The sequence below is a fragment of the Anomaloglossus baeobatrachus genome, chromosome 3 (genome assembly GCF_048569485.1).
Source record: "Anomaloglossus baeobatrachus isolate aAnoBae1 chromosome 3, aAnoBae1.hap1, whole genome shotgun sequence".
Lineage (NCBI taxonomy): Eukaryota > Metazoa > Chordata > Amphibia > Anura > Aromobatidae > Anomaloglossus > Anomaloglossus baeobatrachus.
This window is the reverse complement of record NC_134355.1, coordinates 675,704,784-675,726,085: the sequence shown is the minus strand read 5'-3', so window position 1 is coordinate 675,726,085 and position 21,302 is coordinate 675,704,784. Positions and strand designations below refer to the sequence as shown.

The 21,302-nt window shown below is 43.2% G+C and overlaps 1 protein-coding gene across 1 annotated transcript in view; it reads left to right on the top strand.

Moving 5' to 3' along the window:
- The window catches only part of EXTL3 (exostosin like glycosyltransferase 3), a 60,581-nt gene that overhangs the window by 10,808 nt on the left and 28,471 nt on the right, over nt 1–21,302 (top strand). The window contains exon 2 of the mRNA XM_075341627.1: nt 17,460–19,988. Within this exon, the coding sequence (XP_075197742.1) occupies nt 17,841–19,988 (2,148 nt within the window). The 5' untranslated portion in view covers nt 17,460–17,840. The remainder of the gene's footprint in view (nt 1–17,459; nt 19,989–21,302) is intronic.

Sequence of the window (21,302 nt, the reverse complement as noted above, 5' to 3'; positions counted from 1 at the left end):
ATTATACACCCTGTCATATATCACATCCCCTCCTTATATATTATATACCCTGTCTCATATATCACATCCCCTCCTTATATATTATACACCCTGTGTCATATATCACATCCTCCTTATATATTATACACCCTGTGTCATATATCACATCCCCTCCTTATATATCCTACACCCTATGTCATATATCACATCCCCTCCTTATATATCCTACACCCTGTGTCATATATCATATCCCCTCCTTATATATCCTACACCCTGTGTCATATATCACATCCCCTCCTTTTATATCATATACCCTGTGTCATATATCACATCCCCTCCTTATATATTATACACCCTGTGTCATATATCACATCCCCTCCTTATATATCATATACCCTGTGTCATATATCATATCCCCTCCTTATATATTATACACCCTGTGTCATATATCACATCCCCTCCTTATATATTATACACCCTGTGTCATATATCACATCCCCTCCTTATATATCCTACACCCTGTGTCATATATCACATCCCCTCCTTATATATCCTACACCCTGTGTCATATATCACATCCCCTCCTTATATATTATACACCCTGTGTCATATATCACATCCCCTCCTTATATATTATACACCCTGTGTCATATATCACATCCCCTCCTTATATATCCTACACCCTGTGTCATATATCACATCCCCTCCTTATATATCCTACACCCTGTGTCATGTATCACATCCCCTCCTTATATATTATATACCCTGTGTCATATATCACATCCCCTCCTTATATATCCTATACCCTGTGTCATATATCACATCCCCTCCTTATATAATATACACCCTGTGTCATATATCACATCCCCCCTTATATATTATATACCCTGTGTCATATATCACATCCCCTCCTTATATATCCTATACCCTGTGTCATATATCACATCCCCTCCTTATATATCCTACACCCTGTGTCATATATCACATCCCCTCCTTATATATTCTATACCCTGTGTCATATATCACATCCTCTCCTTATATATTATATATCCTGTGTCATATATCACATCCCCTCCTTATATATTATATACCCGGTGTCATATATCACATCCCCTCCTTATATATTATACACCCTGTGTCATATATCACATCCCCTCCTTATATATTATACACCCTGTGTCATATATCACATCCCCTCCTTATATATCCTACACCCTGTGTCATATATCACATCCCCTCCTTATATATCCTACACCCTGTGTCATATATCACATCCCCTCCTTATATATTATACCCTGTGTCATATATCACATCCCCTCCTTATATATCCTACACCCTGTGTCATGTATCACATCCCCTCCTTATATATTATATACCCTGTGTCATATATCACATCCCCTCCTTATATATCCTATACCCTGTGTCATATATCACATCCCCTCCTTATATAATATACACCCTGTGTCATATATCACATCCCCCCTTATATATTATATACCCTGTGTCATATATCACATCCCCTCCTTATATATCCTATACCCTGTGTCATATATCACATCCCCTCCTTATATATTCTATACCCTGTGTCATATATCACATCCTCTCCTTATATATTATATATCCTGTGTCATATATCACATCCCCTCCTTATATATTATATACCCGGTGTCATATATCACATCCCCTCCTTATATATTATACACCCTGTGTCATATATCACATCCCCTCCTTATATATTATACACCCTGTGTCATATATCACATCCCATCCTTATATATCCTATACCCTGTGTCATATATCACATCCCCTCCTTATATATTATACACCCTGTGTCATATATCACATCCCCTCCTTATATATTATACACCCTGTGTCATATATCACATTCCCTCCTTATATATCCTATACCCTGTGTCATATATCACATCCCCTCCTTATATATCCTATACCCTGTGTCATATATCACATCCCCCTCCTTATATATTATACACCCTGTGTCATATATCACATCCCCTCCTTATATATTATACACCCTGTGTCATATATCACATCCCCTCCTTATATATTATACACCCTGTGTCATGTATCACATCCCCTCCTTATATATCCTACACCCTGTGTCATATATCACATCCCCCTCCTTATATATCCTACACCCTGTGTCATATATCACATCCCCTCCTTATATATTATACACCCTGTGTCATATATCACATCCCCTCCTTATATATTATACACCCTGTGTCATATATCACATCCCCTCCTTATATATTATACACCCTGTGTCATATATCACATCCCCTCCTTATATATTATACACCCTGTGTCATATATCACATCCCCCCTTATATATTATACACCCTGTGTCATATATCACATCCCCTCCTTATATATCATACACCCTGTGTCATATATCACATCCCCTCCTTATATATTATACACCCTGTGTCATATATCACATCCCCCTCCTTATATATTCTATACCCTGTGTCATATATCACATCCCCTCCTTATATATTATACACCCTGTGTCATATATCACATCCCCTCCTTATATATTATACACCCTGTGTCATATATCACATCCCCTCTTTATATATTATACACCCTGTGTCATGTATCACATCCCCTCCTTATATATCCTACACCCTGTGTCATATATCACATCCCCCTCCTTATATATCCTACACCCTGTGTCATATATCACATCCCCTCCTTATATATTATACACCCTGTGTCATATATCACATCCCCTCCTTATATATTATACACCCTGTGTCATATATCACATCCCCTCCTTATATATTATACACCCTGTGTCATATATCACATCCCCTCCTTATATATTATACACCCTGTGTCATATATCACATCCCCTCCTTATATATCATACACCCTGTGTCATATATCACATCCCCTCCTTATATATTATACACCCTGTGTCATATATCACATCCCCTCCTTATATATTATACACCCTGTGTCATATATCACATCCCCTCCTTATATATTATACACCCTGTGTCATATATCACATCCCCTCCTTATATATCATACACCCTGTGTCATATATCACATCCCCTCCTTATATATTATACACCCTGTGTCATGTATCACATCCCCCTCCTTATATATCCTACACCCTGTGTCATATATCACATCCCCTCCTTATATATTATACACCGTGTCATATATCACATCCCCTCCTTATATATTATACACCCTGTGTCATATATCACATCCCCTCCTTATATATTATACACCCTGTGTCATATATCACATCCCCTCCTTATATATCATACACCCTGTGTCATATATCACATCCCCTCCTTATATATTATACACCCTGTGTCATATATCACATCCTCTCCTTATATATCCTACACCCTGTGTCATATATCACATCCCCTCCTTATATATTCTATACCCTGTGTCATATATCACATCCCCTCCTTATATATTATACACCCTGTGTCATATATCACATCCCATCCTTATATATCCTACACCCTGTGTCATATATCACATCCCATCCTTATATATTATACACCCTGTGTCATATATCACATCCCCTCCTTATATATCCTATACCCTGTGTCATATATCACATCCCCTCCTTATATATTATACACCCTGTGTCATATATCACATCCCCTCCTTATATATTATACACCCTGTGTCATATATCACATCCCCTCCTCATATATTATATACCCTGTGTCATATATCACATCCCCTCCTTATATATTATACACCCTGTGTCATATATCACATCCCATCCTTATATATCCTACACCCTGTGTCATATATCACATCCCCTCCTTATATATTATACACCCTGTGTCATATATCACATCCCCTCCTTATATATTATACACCCTGTGTCATATATCACATCCCCTCCTTATATATTATACACCCTGTGTCATATATCACATCCCCTCCTTATATATTATACACCCTGTGTCATATATCACATCCCCTCCTTATATATTCTATACCCTGTGTCATATATCACATCCCCTCCTTATATATTATACACCCTGTGTCATATATCACATCCCCTCCTTATATATTCTATACCCTGTGTCATATATCACATCCCCTCCTTATATATTATACACCCTGTGTCATATATCACATCCCCTCCTTATATATCATACACCCTGTGTCATATATCACATCCCCTCCTTATATATTATACACCCTGTGTCATATATCACATCCCCTCCTTATATATTATACACCCTGTGTCATATATCACATCCCCTCCTTATATATTATACACCCTGTGTCATATATCACATCCCCTCCTTATATATCATACACCCTGTGTCATATATCACATCCCCTCCTTATATATTATACACCCTGTGTCATATATCACATCCTCTCCTTATATATCCTACACCCTGTGTCATATATCACATCCCCTCCTTATATATTCTATACCCTGTGTCATATATCACATCCCCTCCTTATATATTATACACCCTGTGTCATATATCACATCCCATCCTTATATATCCTACACCCTGTGTCATATATCACATCCCATCCTTATATATTATACACCCTGTGTCATATATCACATCCCCTCCTTATATATCCTATACCCTGTGTCATATATCACATCCCCTCCTTATATATTATACACCCTGTGTCATATATCACATCCCCTCCTTATATATTATACACCCTGTGTCATATATCACATCCCCTCCTCATATATTATATACCCTGTGTCATATATCACATCCCCTCCTTATATATTATACACCCTGTGTCATATATCACATCCCATCCTTATATATCCTACACCCTGTGTCATATATCACATCCCCTCCTTATATATTATACACCCTGTGTCATATATCACATCCCCTCCTTATATATTATACACCCTGTGTCATATATCACATCCCCTCCTTATATATTATACACCCTGTGTCATATATCACATCCCCTCCTTATATATTATACACCCTGTGTCATATATCACATCCCCTCCTTATATATTCTATACCCTGTGTCATATATCACATCCCCTCCTTATATATTATACACCCTGTGTCATATATCACATCCCCTCCTTATATATTCTATACCCTGTGTCATATATCACATCCCCTCCTTATATATTATACACCCTGTGTCATATATCACATCCCCTCCTTATATATCATACACCCTGTGTCATATATCACATCCCCTCCTTATATATTATACACCCTGTGTCATATATCACATCCCCTCCTTATATATTATACACCCTGTGTCATATATCACATCCCCTCCTTATATATTATACACCCTGTCATATATCACATCCCCTCCTTATATATTATACACCCTGTCATATATCACATCCCCTCCTTATATATTATACACCCTGTGTCATATATCACATCCCCTCCTTATATATTATACACCCTGTGTCATATATCACATCCCCTCCTTATATATTATACACCCTGTGTCATATATCACATCCTCCTTATATATTATACACCCTGTGTCATATATCACATCCCCTCCTTATATATCCTACACCCTGTGTCATATATCACATCCCCTCCTTATATATCCTACACCCTGTGTCATATATCATATCCCCTCCTTATATATCCTACACCCTGTGTCATATATCACATCCCCTCCTTTTATATCATATACCCTGTGTCATATATCACATCCCCTCCTTATATATTATACACCCTGTGTCATATATCACATCCCCTCCTTATATATCATATACCCTGTGTCATATATCATATCCCCTCCTTATATATTATACACCCTGTGTCATATATCACATCCCCTCCTTATATATTATACACCCTGTGTCATATATCACATCCCCTCCTTATATATCCTACACCCTGTGTCATATATCACATCCCCTCCTTATATATCCTACACCCTGTGTCATATATCACATCCCCTCCTTATATATTATACACCCTGTGTCATATATCACATCCCCTCCTTATATATTATACACCCTGTGTCATATATCACATCCCCTCCTTATATATCCTACACCCTGTGTCATATATCACATCCCCTCCTTATATATCCTACACCCTGTGTCATGTATCACATCCCCTCCTTATATATTATATACCCTGTGTCATATATCACATCCCCTCCTTATATATCCTATACCCTGTGTCATATATCACATCCCCTCCTTATATAATATACACCCTGTGTCATATATCACATCCCCCCTTATATATTATATACCCTGTGTCATATATCACATCCCCTCCTTATATATCCTATACCCTGTGTCATATATCACATCCCCTCCTTATATATCCTACACCCTGTGTCATATATCACATCCCCTCCTTATATATTCTATACCCTGTGTCATATATCACATCCTCTCCTTATATATTATATATCCTGTGTCATATATCACATCCCCTCCTTATATATTATATACCCGGTGTCATATATCACATCCCCTCCTTATATATTATACACCCTGTGTCATATATCACATCCCCTCCTTATATATCCTACACCCTGTGTCATATATCACATCCCCTCCTTATATATCCTACACCCTGTGTCATATATCACATCCCCTCCTTATATATTATACCCTGTGTCATATATCACATCCCCTCCTTATATATCCTACACCCTGTGTCATGTATCACATCCCCTCCTTATATATTATATACCCTGTGTCATATATCACATCCCCTCCTTATATATCCTATACCCTGTGTCATATATCACATCCCCTCCTTATATAATATACACCCTGTGTCATATATCACATCCCCCCTTATATATTATATACCCTGTGTCATATATCACATCCCCTCCTTATATATCCTATACCCTGTGTCATATATCACATCCCCTCCTTATATATTATACACCCTGTGTCATATATCACATCCCATCCTTATATATCCTATACCCTGTGTCATATATCACATCCCCTCCTTATATATTATACACCCTGTGTCATATATCACATCCCCTCCTTATATATTATACACCCTGTGTCATATATCACATTCCCTCCTTATATATCCTATACCCTGTGTCATATATCACATCCCCTCCTTATATATCCTATACCCTGTGTCATATATCATATCCCCTCCTTATATAATATACACCCTGTGTCATGTATCACATCCCCTCCTTATATATTATATACCCGGTGTTATATATCACATCCCCTCCTTATATATTATATACCCTGTCATATATCACATCCCCTCCTTATATATTCTATACCCTGTGTCATATATCACATCCTCTCCTTATATATTATATATCCTGTGTCATATATCACATCCCCTCCTTATATATTATATACCCTGTGCCATATATCACACCCCTTCCTTATATATTATATACCTTGTGTCCTAGATTACATCCATATATATATATATATATATATATATATATATATATATATATATATATATATATATATATATATATATATATAATGTCATCTATCATAGCGACTTATATATACATTATACAGTTTCTTGCAAAACTTTTCATACCCCTTGATCTTTTTCACATTTCACCCTCAAACTTAAATGTACTTTATTGTTTTTTTATGGGAAATATTAACACTAAGTATAAGTATTTGTGAATAGTGATGGGCGGACTCCCAGATAATCGGGACCGGCGGGTCTAACCGGATTCTGTCCCGTATATCTGGCCGGTCCCCATATAAGTCTATGGGGACCAGAATCCGGCGATTAAAAATGGTGGTAGAAGGGGTAGGAGCAAGTGTGCTTTACCCTGGCACGGCTGTAACTGCTCCCGCGGTCGCTCATTCACTACCAAGGTTGCTCATCACCTGCATTGCATATGCACTGCTGCCCCGGCCCAACGCCAGTCCTGCCGTCTGTGATTGGTTGCAGTCAGACGCGTCCATCCCAATTATGTTACTCAGCCATGATAAAGCCTGACAGCTGGGGGCTGATATTCTCAGTTTGGTGAGACCCATAGTTATTGAGCCAACCCCTGTCTAAAAATAGCAGCCTATAGCTGCCCGGAATTGCCGCATACATTATTATTATTATTATTATTTATTTATAGAGCACCATTAGTTCCATGGTGCTGTACATGAGAAGGGGGTTACATACAAAATACATATACAAGTTACAGTAGACAGACTAGTACAGAGGGAAGAGGGCCCTGCCCTTGCGGGCTTACATTCTATAGGATTATGGGGAGGAGACAGTAGGTGGGGTGTAGATGGGGCGGCAGCTCCGCACGGTGGTGGGGCGGCAGCTCCGCACGGTGGTGGGGCGGCAGCTCCGCACGGTGGTGGGGCGGCAGCTCCGCACGGTGGTGGGGCGGCAGCTCCGCACGGTGGTGGGGCGGCAGCTCCGCACGGTGGTGGGGCGGCAGCTCCGCACGGTGGTGGGGCGGCAGCTCCGCACGGTGGTGGGGCGGCAGCTCCGCACGGTGGTGGGGCGGCAGCTCCGCACGGTGGTGGGGCGGCAGCTCCGCACGGTGGTGGGGCGGCAGCTCCGCACGGTGGTGGGGCGGCAGCTCCGCACGGTGGTGGGGCGGCAGCTCCGCACGGTGGTGGGGCGGCAGCTCCGCACGGTGGTGGGGCGGCAGCTCCGCACGGTGGTGGGGCGGCAGACGCGACAGTCCTGGTGCTTTACCTGGCTCTTCTCGAATGCCCTGGTGCGGTGGCAATCGGGGTGATAAGGGGGTAATTGTAGCTCACAGCTGCCACTAAGCCCTAGATTAGTAATGGGAGGGATCTGAGACACCCCCATTACTAATTTGCAAGTGAAAAAAAATCCTATATTTGACCTAAAAGACAAAATCCCCCACCCTTTTTTCATTCCTTTATTAACCCCCAAAACACCCTTGCATATCCAACGTAATCCACACGAGGTCCCACGATGACTCCAGCTCTGCTACATCTGAATTCACAACAAGCGGCCATGGAACATGACTGACCGCTGTGGAATTCAGGCAGAGACTGAGTGAGCCGCACCATCAGTGGTGACGTAACTCGGGTTAGTTGCGGTTACAGCAGGAGGTTCCACTGAACATCTCACAGAGCACTATTCAATCCATCATCCGAAAATGGAAGGAATACGGCACAACTGCAAACCAGCCAAGACATGGCCGTCTACCGAAACTGACATCCCAAGAAGGAGAGCACTAATGAGAGAAGCCTATGGACACTGGAGAAGTTGCAGAGATCACAGCTCTGGGGGCAGAATCTGTCCACAGGCAATTATTTGTCATATACTCCACAGATCTGGGCTTTATGGAAGAGCAGCAAGAAGAAAGACATTTTTTTGTTTTTCAAAACAAAACATAAGTTCTTAAAGTTTTCAAAAAGCTGTGAAGGAGACAGTGACCATGTGGAAGAAGGTGCTCTGGTCAGATGATAACAAAGGAGAACATTTTGGGCTAAATATAAAACGCTATGATTGGCGGAAAGCTAACACAGCACATCACCCTGAAAACATCATCCCCACCATCACACATGGTGGAGGCAGCATCTTGCTGTGGGGAGGCTTTTCTTCACCAGAAGCAGGGAAGCTGGTCAGAGGTGATGGGAAGATGGATGGAGCTAAATACAGGGCAATCCTGGAGGAAACCGACCACTACAGATCACCCAGAAATCACCATCCCCACCGTCACACATGGTGGAGGCGGCATCCTGCTGTGGGGAGGCTTTTCTTCAGCAGGGGCAGGGAAGCTGGTCAGAGGTGATGGGAAGTTGGATGGCGTTAAATACAGGGCAATCCTGGAGGAAAACTAACTCTACACATCACCCAGAAAACACCATCCCCACCGTCACACATGGTGGAGGCGGCATCCTGCTGTGGGGAGGTTTTTCTTCAGCAGGGGCAGGGAGGAAGATGATCAGAGCTGATGGGAAGATGGATAGAGCTAAATATAGGGTAATCCTGGAGGAAAACCTGTTAGAGGCTGCAGAAGACTTGAGACTGGGGCATTGAGTCACCTTCCAGCAGGACAACAACCCCAAACATCTGACCAGATCTACAATGGAGGGTTTAGATCAGAGCATATTCCTGTGTGTGAGCGGCCGAGTCACAGTCCAGACCCAAATCCACCGAGAATCTGTGACAAGACGAGAAAATCACTGATCACAGACGTCTCCATCCAATCTCACTGACCGAGATCAAAGAAGGGGAAAATGTCACCTCTAGATGAGCAAAGCTGGAGAGACCCCAAAACACAGAGAAAGGGGGTCCTGCAAAGTGCTGACCCAGGGGCTGAATACTAATGCAGAGCACAATATTCAGATTTATATATGTAAAATATATAGAAAACCAGTACGCCGCGGACGGCGGCTCTGCGATGTACGGACCAGATCCGCCTCGTAGTGCTCTCTGTGAGCCGACCTTTTTGGAGAATTCTGGAAGTTTGCAAACAGACATCATTAAAAATATTGTTTTATGTCTCCAGTTGCTATGCCGTATGCGTTTCCACGGTAACAGACAGCAAACAATCCCAGTATAGATGCATCCTGCGGGCACGTTTCCTTCTGCCCTCGACTTTGTGGATGCAGTGGAGTAGTAATGTTCAAAATCAAAAATAATGCTAAAGTATAAATAGGCTGCAGAGGGCTTAGTCTTAGTTCTTCGTCTCGGCCATAAATTTTGAGACTGACACATTTTGCTGCTTCAGCGTTTTTCGATCTTTTTCAGTCTGATTTTTCTTTTTTGGTTCATAAATAACTATTTTAAACATTTCATGAGTTTTGAGACTATTATTAACAAATACAAGAACTTTCTGTACAGACTGACTTCGTCCTCCGAGGCATCTGGATATCTGCTTCTGGGCCAGATCCTGACTGATGACCCGTTCTGGTCTAATCAGAGCTCAGAGTTGATCACATTTTCTGTTTTTTCTTTGTCTCTTTTTTGAGGTTTATTTACAGGTTTATCACCCGGGATTGGCAGGTTTATCGTGGTTTATTAAAAAAAAACATCCCAATTTGGGCCTGGTATTGATCCCGGATATCTGGTCGGACAGCGGTCCCTATATAAGTTTATGGGCACCAGAATCTGGTGCTTTAAGATGGTGGTAGAAGGAATAGGGAGATTGGATCAGGCGTCTTATACTTAAGGCCGCTTTACACGCTGCAATATCGTTACCGATATCGCTAGCGTGGGTACCCACCCCCATCTGTTGTGCAACACGGGCAAATCGCTGCCCGTGCCGCACAATATCGCCCAGACCCGTCGCACTACTTACCTTCCCGGCGACGTCGCTGTGACTGGCGAACCACCTCCTTTCTAAGGGGGCGGTTCATTCAGCGTCACAGCGACATCACTGAACCGCCGCCCAATAGAAGCGGAGGGGCGGAGATGAGCGGGACGTAATATCCCGCCCACCTCCTTCCTTCCGCATAGCGGCCGGAGGCAGGTAAGGAGAGGTTCCTCGTTCCTGCGGTGTCACACGGAGCGATGTGTGCTGCTGCAGGAACGACGAACAACCTCGTTACTGCTGCAGTAACTATTTTTAAGAATGGACCCCCATGTCACCGATGAGCGATTTTGCACGTTTTTGCAACGATGCAAAATCACTCATAGGTGTCGCACGCAACGGCATCGCTAATGCGGCCGGATGTGCGTCACCAATTCCGTGACCCCAACGAGTTCGCATTAGCGATGTTGTAGCGTGTAAAGCCCCCTTTAGTCTCTACGCAGCTCTAATGCTACTTCCAGGGCCGCTCATTATCCTTCATGCATATTCCCTGCTTCCCCTGTCCACCGGCTTCCACTGTGTCTGATTGGTTGCAGTAAGACGCTCCCCCACCATGTATGATAGTGTGTCTGACTGCAACCAATCAGAGGCGACGTTTGTGCATCTCTATTGCCCTTAGCCTTTAGCTTGGCTGTGAATCAAAAGAACTGAAAGCACGTGTTTTTTTTTTTTTTTTTTTTTTTTTTTTTAGTACTTGTATTATTTAAATAGATAATTAAAAAAAAAAAAGGGCATGTGATCGCCAGCCATGATAAAGCAGACAGCTGGAAGCTGGGAAGCTGGTATTCTCAGGCTGGGGAGGCCCATGCTTATTGGGCCCCCCAGCCTAAAAACAGCAGCCTGCAGCCGCCCAGGGTTGTCGCATCCATTAGATGCAACAATCCCGGAACGTTACTCAGTTCTTCCCGTTTGCCCTCGTGTGGTGCCATTCGGGGTAATATGGTGTTAATAACAGATTACAGCTGCCACTAAGCTCTAGATTAGTAATGGAAGGTGGCTGAGACCCCCCCCCCCCCCATTACTAATTTGTAAGGGAAAATAAACACAAATACAAAAAAAAATCCTTTATTTGAAATGAGATACAAAAAAAACACCCCACCCCCTTTCACCCCTTTATAATCCCTAAACTCCCAGGTTCGACGTAATCCACACAAGGTCCCACAACGATTCCGAATCTGCTACGTCTGCAGTGACAGCGCACGGTCATAGAACATGACCGCCCGCTGTGAGCTTCATGCAGAGAATGAGCTGCGCAATGAGCGGTGACGTCACTCAAGATTTTTGCGGTCAGCTGGAGGTTCCCACAGTCCTCCACCTGTGATTGCAGGTAAGCTGACCTGAGGTTACTCTGTTCAATAAGTTCAGGTTACCTGTGGTTCCTCTTATGCCAATTTTTTCATTTATTTGTTTTTTCATCATTCCAGACACAAACACAGCGCCTCTGATTGGTTGCAGTCAGACGCACTGTCACACAGGCTGGGGGCGCTGTCTGACTGCAACCAATCAGAGACACCATGACTGCCAGTGGGCGGGGAAGCAGTGAATATGTATGAAGGACAATGAACAGCCCCGGAAGTAGAGTGAGTGGACTGGAAGCAGAGTTAAAGCCACGCAGAGACTTAAGTATAAAGCGCTTGCTTTATTCTTATTTTTCTTTTTCTTTTTTTTTTTTTTTTTATTTTATTACCTGGGTGGCCGTACCCGGATAGTTACCCAGAGATCCCGGAGAACTCTGGACCTGGGGTCGGTGCTCGGGTCCTTTTGAACCCGTGCAGATCCGGGCTTTTACAGTCCGGGTCCGCCCATCAGTAGTCATCACCACGTTGTCCTGGATGATGGAATAAGTTGTTCTTGAAGGACTCTTAGATCCCATTCCTTAATAATGTTCGAGATCTTAGGTACAATTGTGAGTGATCCCCCTCCATGGGAAAGCAGTTCCTACACATGAGTGTTCTCAGGAGGCTTTACTGTTGACAGACACAGGACTTATGGCAGCGGTCACCTTTTCTTCTCCAGACAATCACTCTTCTAGATGCCTCAAACAGTCTGATGTGGCTTCATCAGAGAAAGTAACTTTCCCCCTGTCCTGTGCAGTCCATTCCCTGTACTTTCTGTAGAATGTCAATCTGTCCTTGATGATTTTCTTGAGTGAAGTGGCTTATTTTCTTCTCTTCTTGACACAAGGCAGTGCTAAAAAACATTTACCTTACTTAGTGTGCAGATGCACTGACACTGCCTGCTGCCATTCCTGAGCAAGCTCTGCACTTATGCTGAAATGATCCTGTTTCAGAATCCTCTTTAGGAGGCAGTCCTGAAACTTGCTGGACTTTTTTGGGCGACCTGAAGTTGTCTTCTTAGCAATTGAACCTCTCTTTTTGAATTTTTTTTATTCAATATATATATATTGATTTAGGGGCAATCTTAGAAGTCAGAATGTCCTTGCCTGTAAAGCCCTTTCAATGTTGAGTACATTAGTTTATTTGGAGGTAATAACTGTTCACTATAGACAATGAATTCAGTCACTAGCCCCTTTTTAAGGCAACCAATGCTCTTAAATCAGTCAGCATGACAGTGATATTTAGCTGTCTTGTCCTCGTTAACACTTTCTCCTGAGCTAACGAGAAGACCACTGAAATGGTGAAAGCAGGTTATTTTGTGACCACGCTAAAATTCAGTGGGAAAAGTCACAAAAACTCCTGTCCGCCTTAACCCCCTCGAGTGATTTTATCTACACCTGGAATTTTTTGGCAAACATCTTGCTATACATCTTAGCGGAACATTAGACGTTTTTCTGCTTTTATTTTTTTAAAAAAAAAGTTACACAAAAAATAAACTTTTTTTTTTTTAATAAAATTCTTGATCCACTTGTGCCATTTTGAAAATAGAAGTTACCTAAGACGCAAATGATGGATGGGACCCATAGCGTCGCCAAGGTGTAGAGAGGGCAGACACTCTGCTTTGTCGTACAGCTGTGCCCGTATCTTGGCGCCGATTCCCCTGGAGCTGTCGGCTGCGGATGTCCTTGTTCAGTCCCTAGGGAGCAGCAGAGTCCCAGCGATATTCCCCTCCGCCTTTTATTCCCCTCACGATCAGCCTTGTCCTGGTAACCCCTGCGATGTTCCAGTCGTGGTAATTTCTTTTTTCTTTTTTTTTTTTTTTTTTTGCAACTTTTCCTGGTTAATATTTTGTAAAGATGTTGTGTTTTTTTTTGTTTTTTTTTTTTTATTCTTCTTCATGGAACTTTTTTTGTAACATATTTTTTAATAATTTTAATGTAAAAAAATGTGCAATATCTGTAATTATAGATACATTTAATATAATTTGTATATTATTTCTTAATATTAAAAAATTAAAAATAAATATTTAAAATATTAATACTAAATTAGATTTATATACATATCTTAACATTAAAAAATAATTAACAAAATTAATATTAAAATATATCTATAGATATAATTTAATATTATTCTGGAATAGAAAAAATCTAAACATTTAAAATATTAATATTTTTTATAATATTACTATTTTTAATATATTAAAAATATTAATATAAAATATTTAAATGTTTTTTTAAATATTAATCTTTAAAATATATTTATTTTTTATTATTTTTTATATTAATATGCATTTAATATTTTCACATTAATATATTTTATATTTAATAATTTCATCATTTTAATTACTACTTTTATATTCATATTTTAATATTTTTTATTTTATTATTTTATTGTCACTTTTTTTGCTCTCTAGATCTGACTGCATTTGGGTTACCTATAGTTTAAAAGGAATCTGTCTCCAGTTTTTGCCACCTAATCTGAGAGCAGCATAGTGTAGGAGCAGAGACCCTGATTCCAGCAATGTGTCACTTATTGGGCTGCTTAGTGCAGTTTTGATAAAATCACTGTTTAATCAGCAGGAGATTATCATTACAGAACCATTTGGTGTGCTGCAGGTAGTCCAGCATATTCATGAGCTCTATATAACTGCAAGATCTGCAGCAGAGAAAACATTGATTTTATAAAAATGACAGCAAGCAGCTCAGTAAGTGACACATCGCTGGAATTGGGGTCTCTGCAGATGGGGGAGCAAAAACCTGGTGACAGATTCCCTTTTAACTGTTTCACTGGGACGGGAGCGACCTCCTTTAGCCTTTCCAAGTTCACTGTTAATCGAAGGGGAAAACAGGTCCCTCTTATCGGGGGGTTAGCGGAGGATTTATATGTAATAGTTGAGTCCCTTGGTTTGGAGAGGCAGGGACCGTTCTCTCTTTGGCTGCCTGGCTTTATACTGTGCACACATATAGATGTTCCAGGATTTAATGCAGGTGATTAATTTCCCCAATTACATCCAGATCCCTTCTCCATTTGTGCGGCAGTGACAGAAGTCTGCACATTGGCACTTATTAATGAAAGCTTATCCGCGGGCATAGGTCATTCCACAGACGTGGGCGAGTCCACTTTGTGGTGAGATAACAGACCCAACCGAAGTGGCGACTTGTATGATTAGACCTCTAATATTCAACAATAAAGTGCATGGTCACACCGAGCTCAAATCTGCAGCTTTAATGGTGGCCCCGTCGCTTTAAAGGTGGGGGGGGTCCAGTCGCTTTAAAGGTGGGGGGGGGGGTCCAGTCGCTTTAAAGGTAGGGGGGGATCCAGTCACTTTAAAGGTGGTGGGGGGGATCCAGTCACTTTAAAGGTGGTGGGGGGGATCCAGTCACTTTAAAGGTGGTGGGGGGGATCCAGTCACTTTAAAGGTGGTGGGGGGGATCCAGTCACTTTAAAGGTGGTGGGGGGGATCCAGTCACTTTAAAGGTGGTGGGGGATCCAGTCACTTTAAAGGTGGGGGGGGATCCAGTCGCTTTAAAGGTGGGGGGGGATCCAGTCGCTTTAAAGGTGGGGGGGGGATACAGTCACTTTAAAGGTGGGGGGGGATCCAGTCGCTTTAAAGGTGGGGGGGGATACAGTCACTTTAAAGGTGGGGGGATCCAGTCGCTTTAAAGGTGGGGGGGATCCAGTCGCTTTAAAGGTGGGGGGGTCCCGTCGCTTTACAGGTGGGGGGGGGTCCCGTCGCTTTACAGGTGGGGGGGTCCCGTCGCTTTACAGGTGGGGAGGTCCCGTCGCTTTAATGGTGGTGGGGGGTCCCGTCGCTTTAATGGTGGTGGGGGGTCCCGTCGCTTTAATGGTGGTACGGGGTCCCGTCGCTTTAATGGTGGTACGGGGTCCCGTCGCTTTAATGGTGGTGGGGGGTCCCGTCGCTTTAATGGTGGTACGGGGTCCCGTCGCTTTAATGGTGGTACGGGGTCCCGTCGCTTTAATGGTGGTACGGGGTCCCGTCGCTTTAATGGTGGTACGGGGTCCCGTCGCTTTAATGGTGGTGGGGGGTCCCGTCGCTTTTAAGGAAACCTGTCATGTTCTATAGAGAAGAAGCTGAGCAGAGTGATATCTGGGTTTGTTAGAAAAGATTCGGTATAACTTGTATTTTATGAGATCCCTGGTGTTCACATAGGAGTCCCAGTGGCCAGAGGTGTCTGGAAACCCCTGGCTCCAATCTCCACCTTGAAATCCCATACACGCTCGATCTGAGTGCTCATGTACAAGGGGACGTCAAGAGAACTGTTGGCAGAACGATCGCTAAGGTGACTGATATCTAGGAGCTAGTTTAGACACTCATGTTTACGGTCTATGTGCTTTCTCCTAAAATTTCTTGATAGAATTTCGTAATCCAAATAGTTTGGTTGACAGGGTCCATTTCCAACCAGCGGATAATTGAGTGGTCCTGCTCCATATTGCAAGCAACCAGTCTGTTTCAAATCTATCGGCTTTGGGGGTGGGCGCTGGTTGGGCTTTGGGGGGTGGGCGCTGGTTGGGCTTTGGGGGGTGGGCGCTGGTTGGGCTTTGGGGGGTGGGCGCTGGTTGGGCTTTGGGGGGTGGGCGCTGGTTGGGCTTTGGGGGGTGGGCGCTGGTTGGGCTTTGGGGGTTGGGCTTCGGGGTAGGCACTGTCGGCTCAAGGTTCTAGCGGTGTCGTACATAAGAGTAGGGGTCCTGGCTTTGGACAAGTCGTGTTCTCTAGCAATGATGTGAGGAGTAACCAGGGTACTTTGCCTTTATGCTTTATCACCTTGCCTCGGCGCTGAGTAATACTTTAACATTTGAAGGCTATTGTCTTGATCTTGTTTTTAAGCGTACCTTCTCATCTCCACTTTCTTGTTTCAGGCCTGAAGCATCGTGTGAAGTGTCCAGTGTTTGCGATATATCTGGGATATTGCCTTTTTCTCTTCACCATGGATCTCGAGCACCTATTCAGTTAACAAAGCCATTACGATGTCAAGTGCAACAGAAAGTCCACCGGGTGCAGACTGGCTTCTCACCGCCGCAGCAAGACCTCCAAATAACTCATCTGGGATAAAGCATGAATGATTGAGGCCGACAGTTACAAGCCTTGCGTTCTTGGTTTTAATATTACACCCTGGAAAATGAAATTTCCATTTTATTGGCTTGTTGTTACTCAGTCAGAGTAATTCCTCTTCACTGGTCCAAAATTTTGGTGGCATGGCTACTGACCCGACGTGATTGGTCGGTGTCACTCTTGAACTCATGAGTGGGTACACCATGCTACGTAATGGGGGATTGGGGAATGGAGGTCAACCATGGATGCTGCGTTGGTCCAGTCGGATCAGACTCTCCTGGCTGAGCTTCACCTTGTTCATCATCCTGGTTTTCTTCCCCCTGATCGCCCATTATTACCTCACCACCATCGACGATGCCAACAACGCCGGGAAGCCAATTTTTGTCCCCCGGACGGGCAACGAGCTCTGCGAGGTGAAGCACGTTCAGGATCTATGTCGAATACGCGAGTCCGTCAGCGAAGAGCTCCTCCAGTTGGAAGCCAAGCGTCAAGAACTCAACAGCGAGATCGCAAAGCTAAACCTGAAGATCGAGGCGTGTAAAAAAAGTATCGAGAACGCGAAGCAGGACCTTCTACAACTCAAGAACGTCATCAGTCAGACGGAACATTCCTACAAGGAACTGATGGCCCAAAACCAGCCAAAGCTTTCATTGCCAATCCGGCTGTTGCCAGATAAAGACGATGTTGACGTACCATTGCCAAAATCCAAAAGGAACTGCCTGCTATATAATTGTTTTGACTACTCGAGGTGTCCGTTAACCTCCGGGTTCCCCGTATTTGTGTACAACAGCGATCAGTATCCTTTCGGCAATGTGATAGACCCTTTAATCAAACAAGCCTTGGAGGCCAGTGTCAGAACTAATGTCTATGTGACGGAAAATGCAAATATTGCGTGTATATATGTAGTTTTATTGGGGGAAATGCAGGAAATATTGATGCCAAAACCTACTGATCTAGAGCAACAGTTGCACTCTTTGCCATATTGGAGGACTGATGGCCACAACCATCTAATAATCAATTTATCCCGAAAATCCGAGACGCAGAATTATCTTTATAACGTCAGCACCGGCCGCGCCATGATCGCCCAATCAACTTTTTACGATTCTCAGTATCGCCCCGGCTTTGACATAGTGGTGTCGCCATTAGTCCATGCCATGTCCGAACCAAACTTCTTAGAAATACCGGCACAGGTGCCGGTCAAAAGGAAGTATCTATTCAGCTTCCAAGGCGAGAAGATCGAATCGTTGCGCTCAAGTTTGCAAGAAGCCCGGTCGTTCGAGGAAGAAATTGAAGGCAACGCCCCGGCTGACTACGACGACCGTATCATCACCACTCTTAAAGCTGTCCAGGACAGTAAATTAGATTTCGTTATGGTTGAGTTTACCTGTAAAAATCAGCCAAAGGCGAGTCTGCCCACTGAGTGGGCGCTATGTGGGGGAAGGGAAGACCGGATAGAGCTACTGAAGCAATCCACCTTTGCACTGATCATAACGCCCGGAGATTCCCAGCTGGTCATATCGGCTGGCAGTGCCATGCGGCTTTTTGAGGCTCTGGAGGTGGGAGCCATTCCTGTCATCCTTGGGGAACAAATCCAGCTACCCTACCATGATATGATCCGGTGGAATGAGGCAGTGTTTATCATACCAAAACCCCGAATTACAGAAGTGCATTTCCTCTTGAGGAGCATATCGGACAATGACCTCCTTGCCATGAGGAGGCAAGGGCGTTTCTTGTGGGAAGCTTACTTTTCTACATCCGATACGGTTTTCAATACCATACTGGCCACTATCAGAACTCGTATCCAAATTCCAGCCGCCCCGATTAAAGAGGAACCGGCCGTGGAAATCCCTCACCGTTCTGGTAAGGCTGCCGGTACGGACCCAAACATGGCTGACAACGGAGATTTGGATCTAGGTCCGGTAGAGACAGAACCTCCTTACGCTTCACCTAAATACCTGCGGAACTTTACACTCACCGCAACCGACATTTACCGTAACTGGAACTCTGCACCAGGTCCGTTTCATCTGTTCCCTCATACGCCTTTCGATCCCGTCTTGCCTTCAGAAGCAAAGTTTTTAGGATCTGGGACGGGGTTTAGACCGATTGGTGGCGGAGCTGGTGGTTCAGGGAAAGAGTTTCAAGCTGCGCTTGGTGGGAATGTGCCCCGGGAGCAATTCACGGTGGTGATGTTGACTTACGAGCGTGAAGAAGTCTTAATGAACTCCTTGGAGAGGTTGAACGGACTGCCTTATTTAAACAAGGTTGTGGTGGTGTGGAACTCCCCTAAGTTACCATCGGAGGACCTTCTTTGGCCCGACATTGGTGTTCCCATAGTGGTAAGTGTGGTACCTTGCTTACCATTTATGTAACCTATATTGTTTTATTTTTAATATATGCATTTTGTTTTTCCATTTTAACTTGAATTGAAAATTGTGTGGCTGAAAATCAGACCCAACGTTGCGAGACTCTATTAACTCCATTTGGCCTTGTAGGACACGAGCATCATGGAGTCGGTATGATACCTTAATAGAGTTGTAATGGTGAATCTGATCGAAATTGTCAATTGCGGGGTGGAAATCCATGCCATATGGTTCTCTGGACCTGTCTGTACAAGTTAGGGTCTCAAAAAAGGATAAGGTCTTATACTAAATCATTCTTCAAAAGCAGATTGCACCACATGGTCCTTTTAAGAGCCAGGAGAACAGGCGCCAGCTGATAGACTGCTTTTGAGCCTCTCCCTTTCTTTTTGGCTCCTCAGGGGTGGGGCTGCTCAAAGGTTGCATTATCCCCCATCTGTATAATTAGGGTTTAGTATAATTTCTGCTTTGGGTGGTGAGTGGGATCATGTGTCTTTATACTAAAGAACGCCTTAAAAGCAGATTGCACCACATAATTCTTGAGCCATGAGAAGAGGCGCCAGCTGATCCACTGCTTTTTCAACCTCTCCCCTTCCTTTTTTTTTTCCTCAGAGGTGGGACTGGCTGAAAGGTTTAATGATCCCCAACTGTATAACTAGGATTTGGTATAATTTTGGGTGGTGAGTGGGGTATTGTCTTATACTAAATAACTCCAAGAGAAGATTGCACCACATAGTCCTAAGAGTCATGAGAAGAGGTGCCAACTTATTCACTGGTTTTTCCTTTTTGACTCCTCGGGGGTGGGTTTTTTTGAAAGGTTTCAGTATCCCCAGTTGTATAATTTGAGTTTGGGATTTCTGCTTTGGGTGGTGTGGGATCATGTCTTACACAAAAAAAAACTTGTTAAAAGCAGAGTGCACCACATAGTCCTTTTAAGGGCCATGAGAACAAGTGCCCGATGATACACTGCTTTCTTTTCAACCCCTCTTCTTTGTTTTTGGCTCCTCAAGTGCAGGGCTCTTTGAAAGGTTTCAATATCCCCCAACTGTATTACTAGGGTTTGGTATAATTGCTAATTCGGGTGGTGAGTAGGATTGTATCTTATACTAAACTCCTCAAAACCAGATTGCACCACATGGTCCTTTTTAACAGGCACCAGCTGATCACTGCTTTTGCAGCCTCTCCCTTTTTGGCTCCTCAGGGGCGGGGCTCTTTGAAAGGTTTCAAACTTGTTAAAACTTCTTAAAAGCAGATTGCACCACATAGTCCTTTTAAGAGCCATGAGAACAAGTG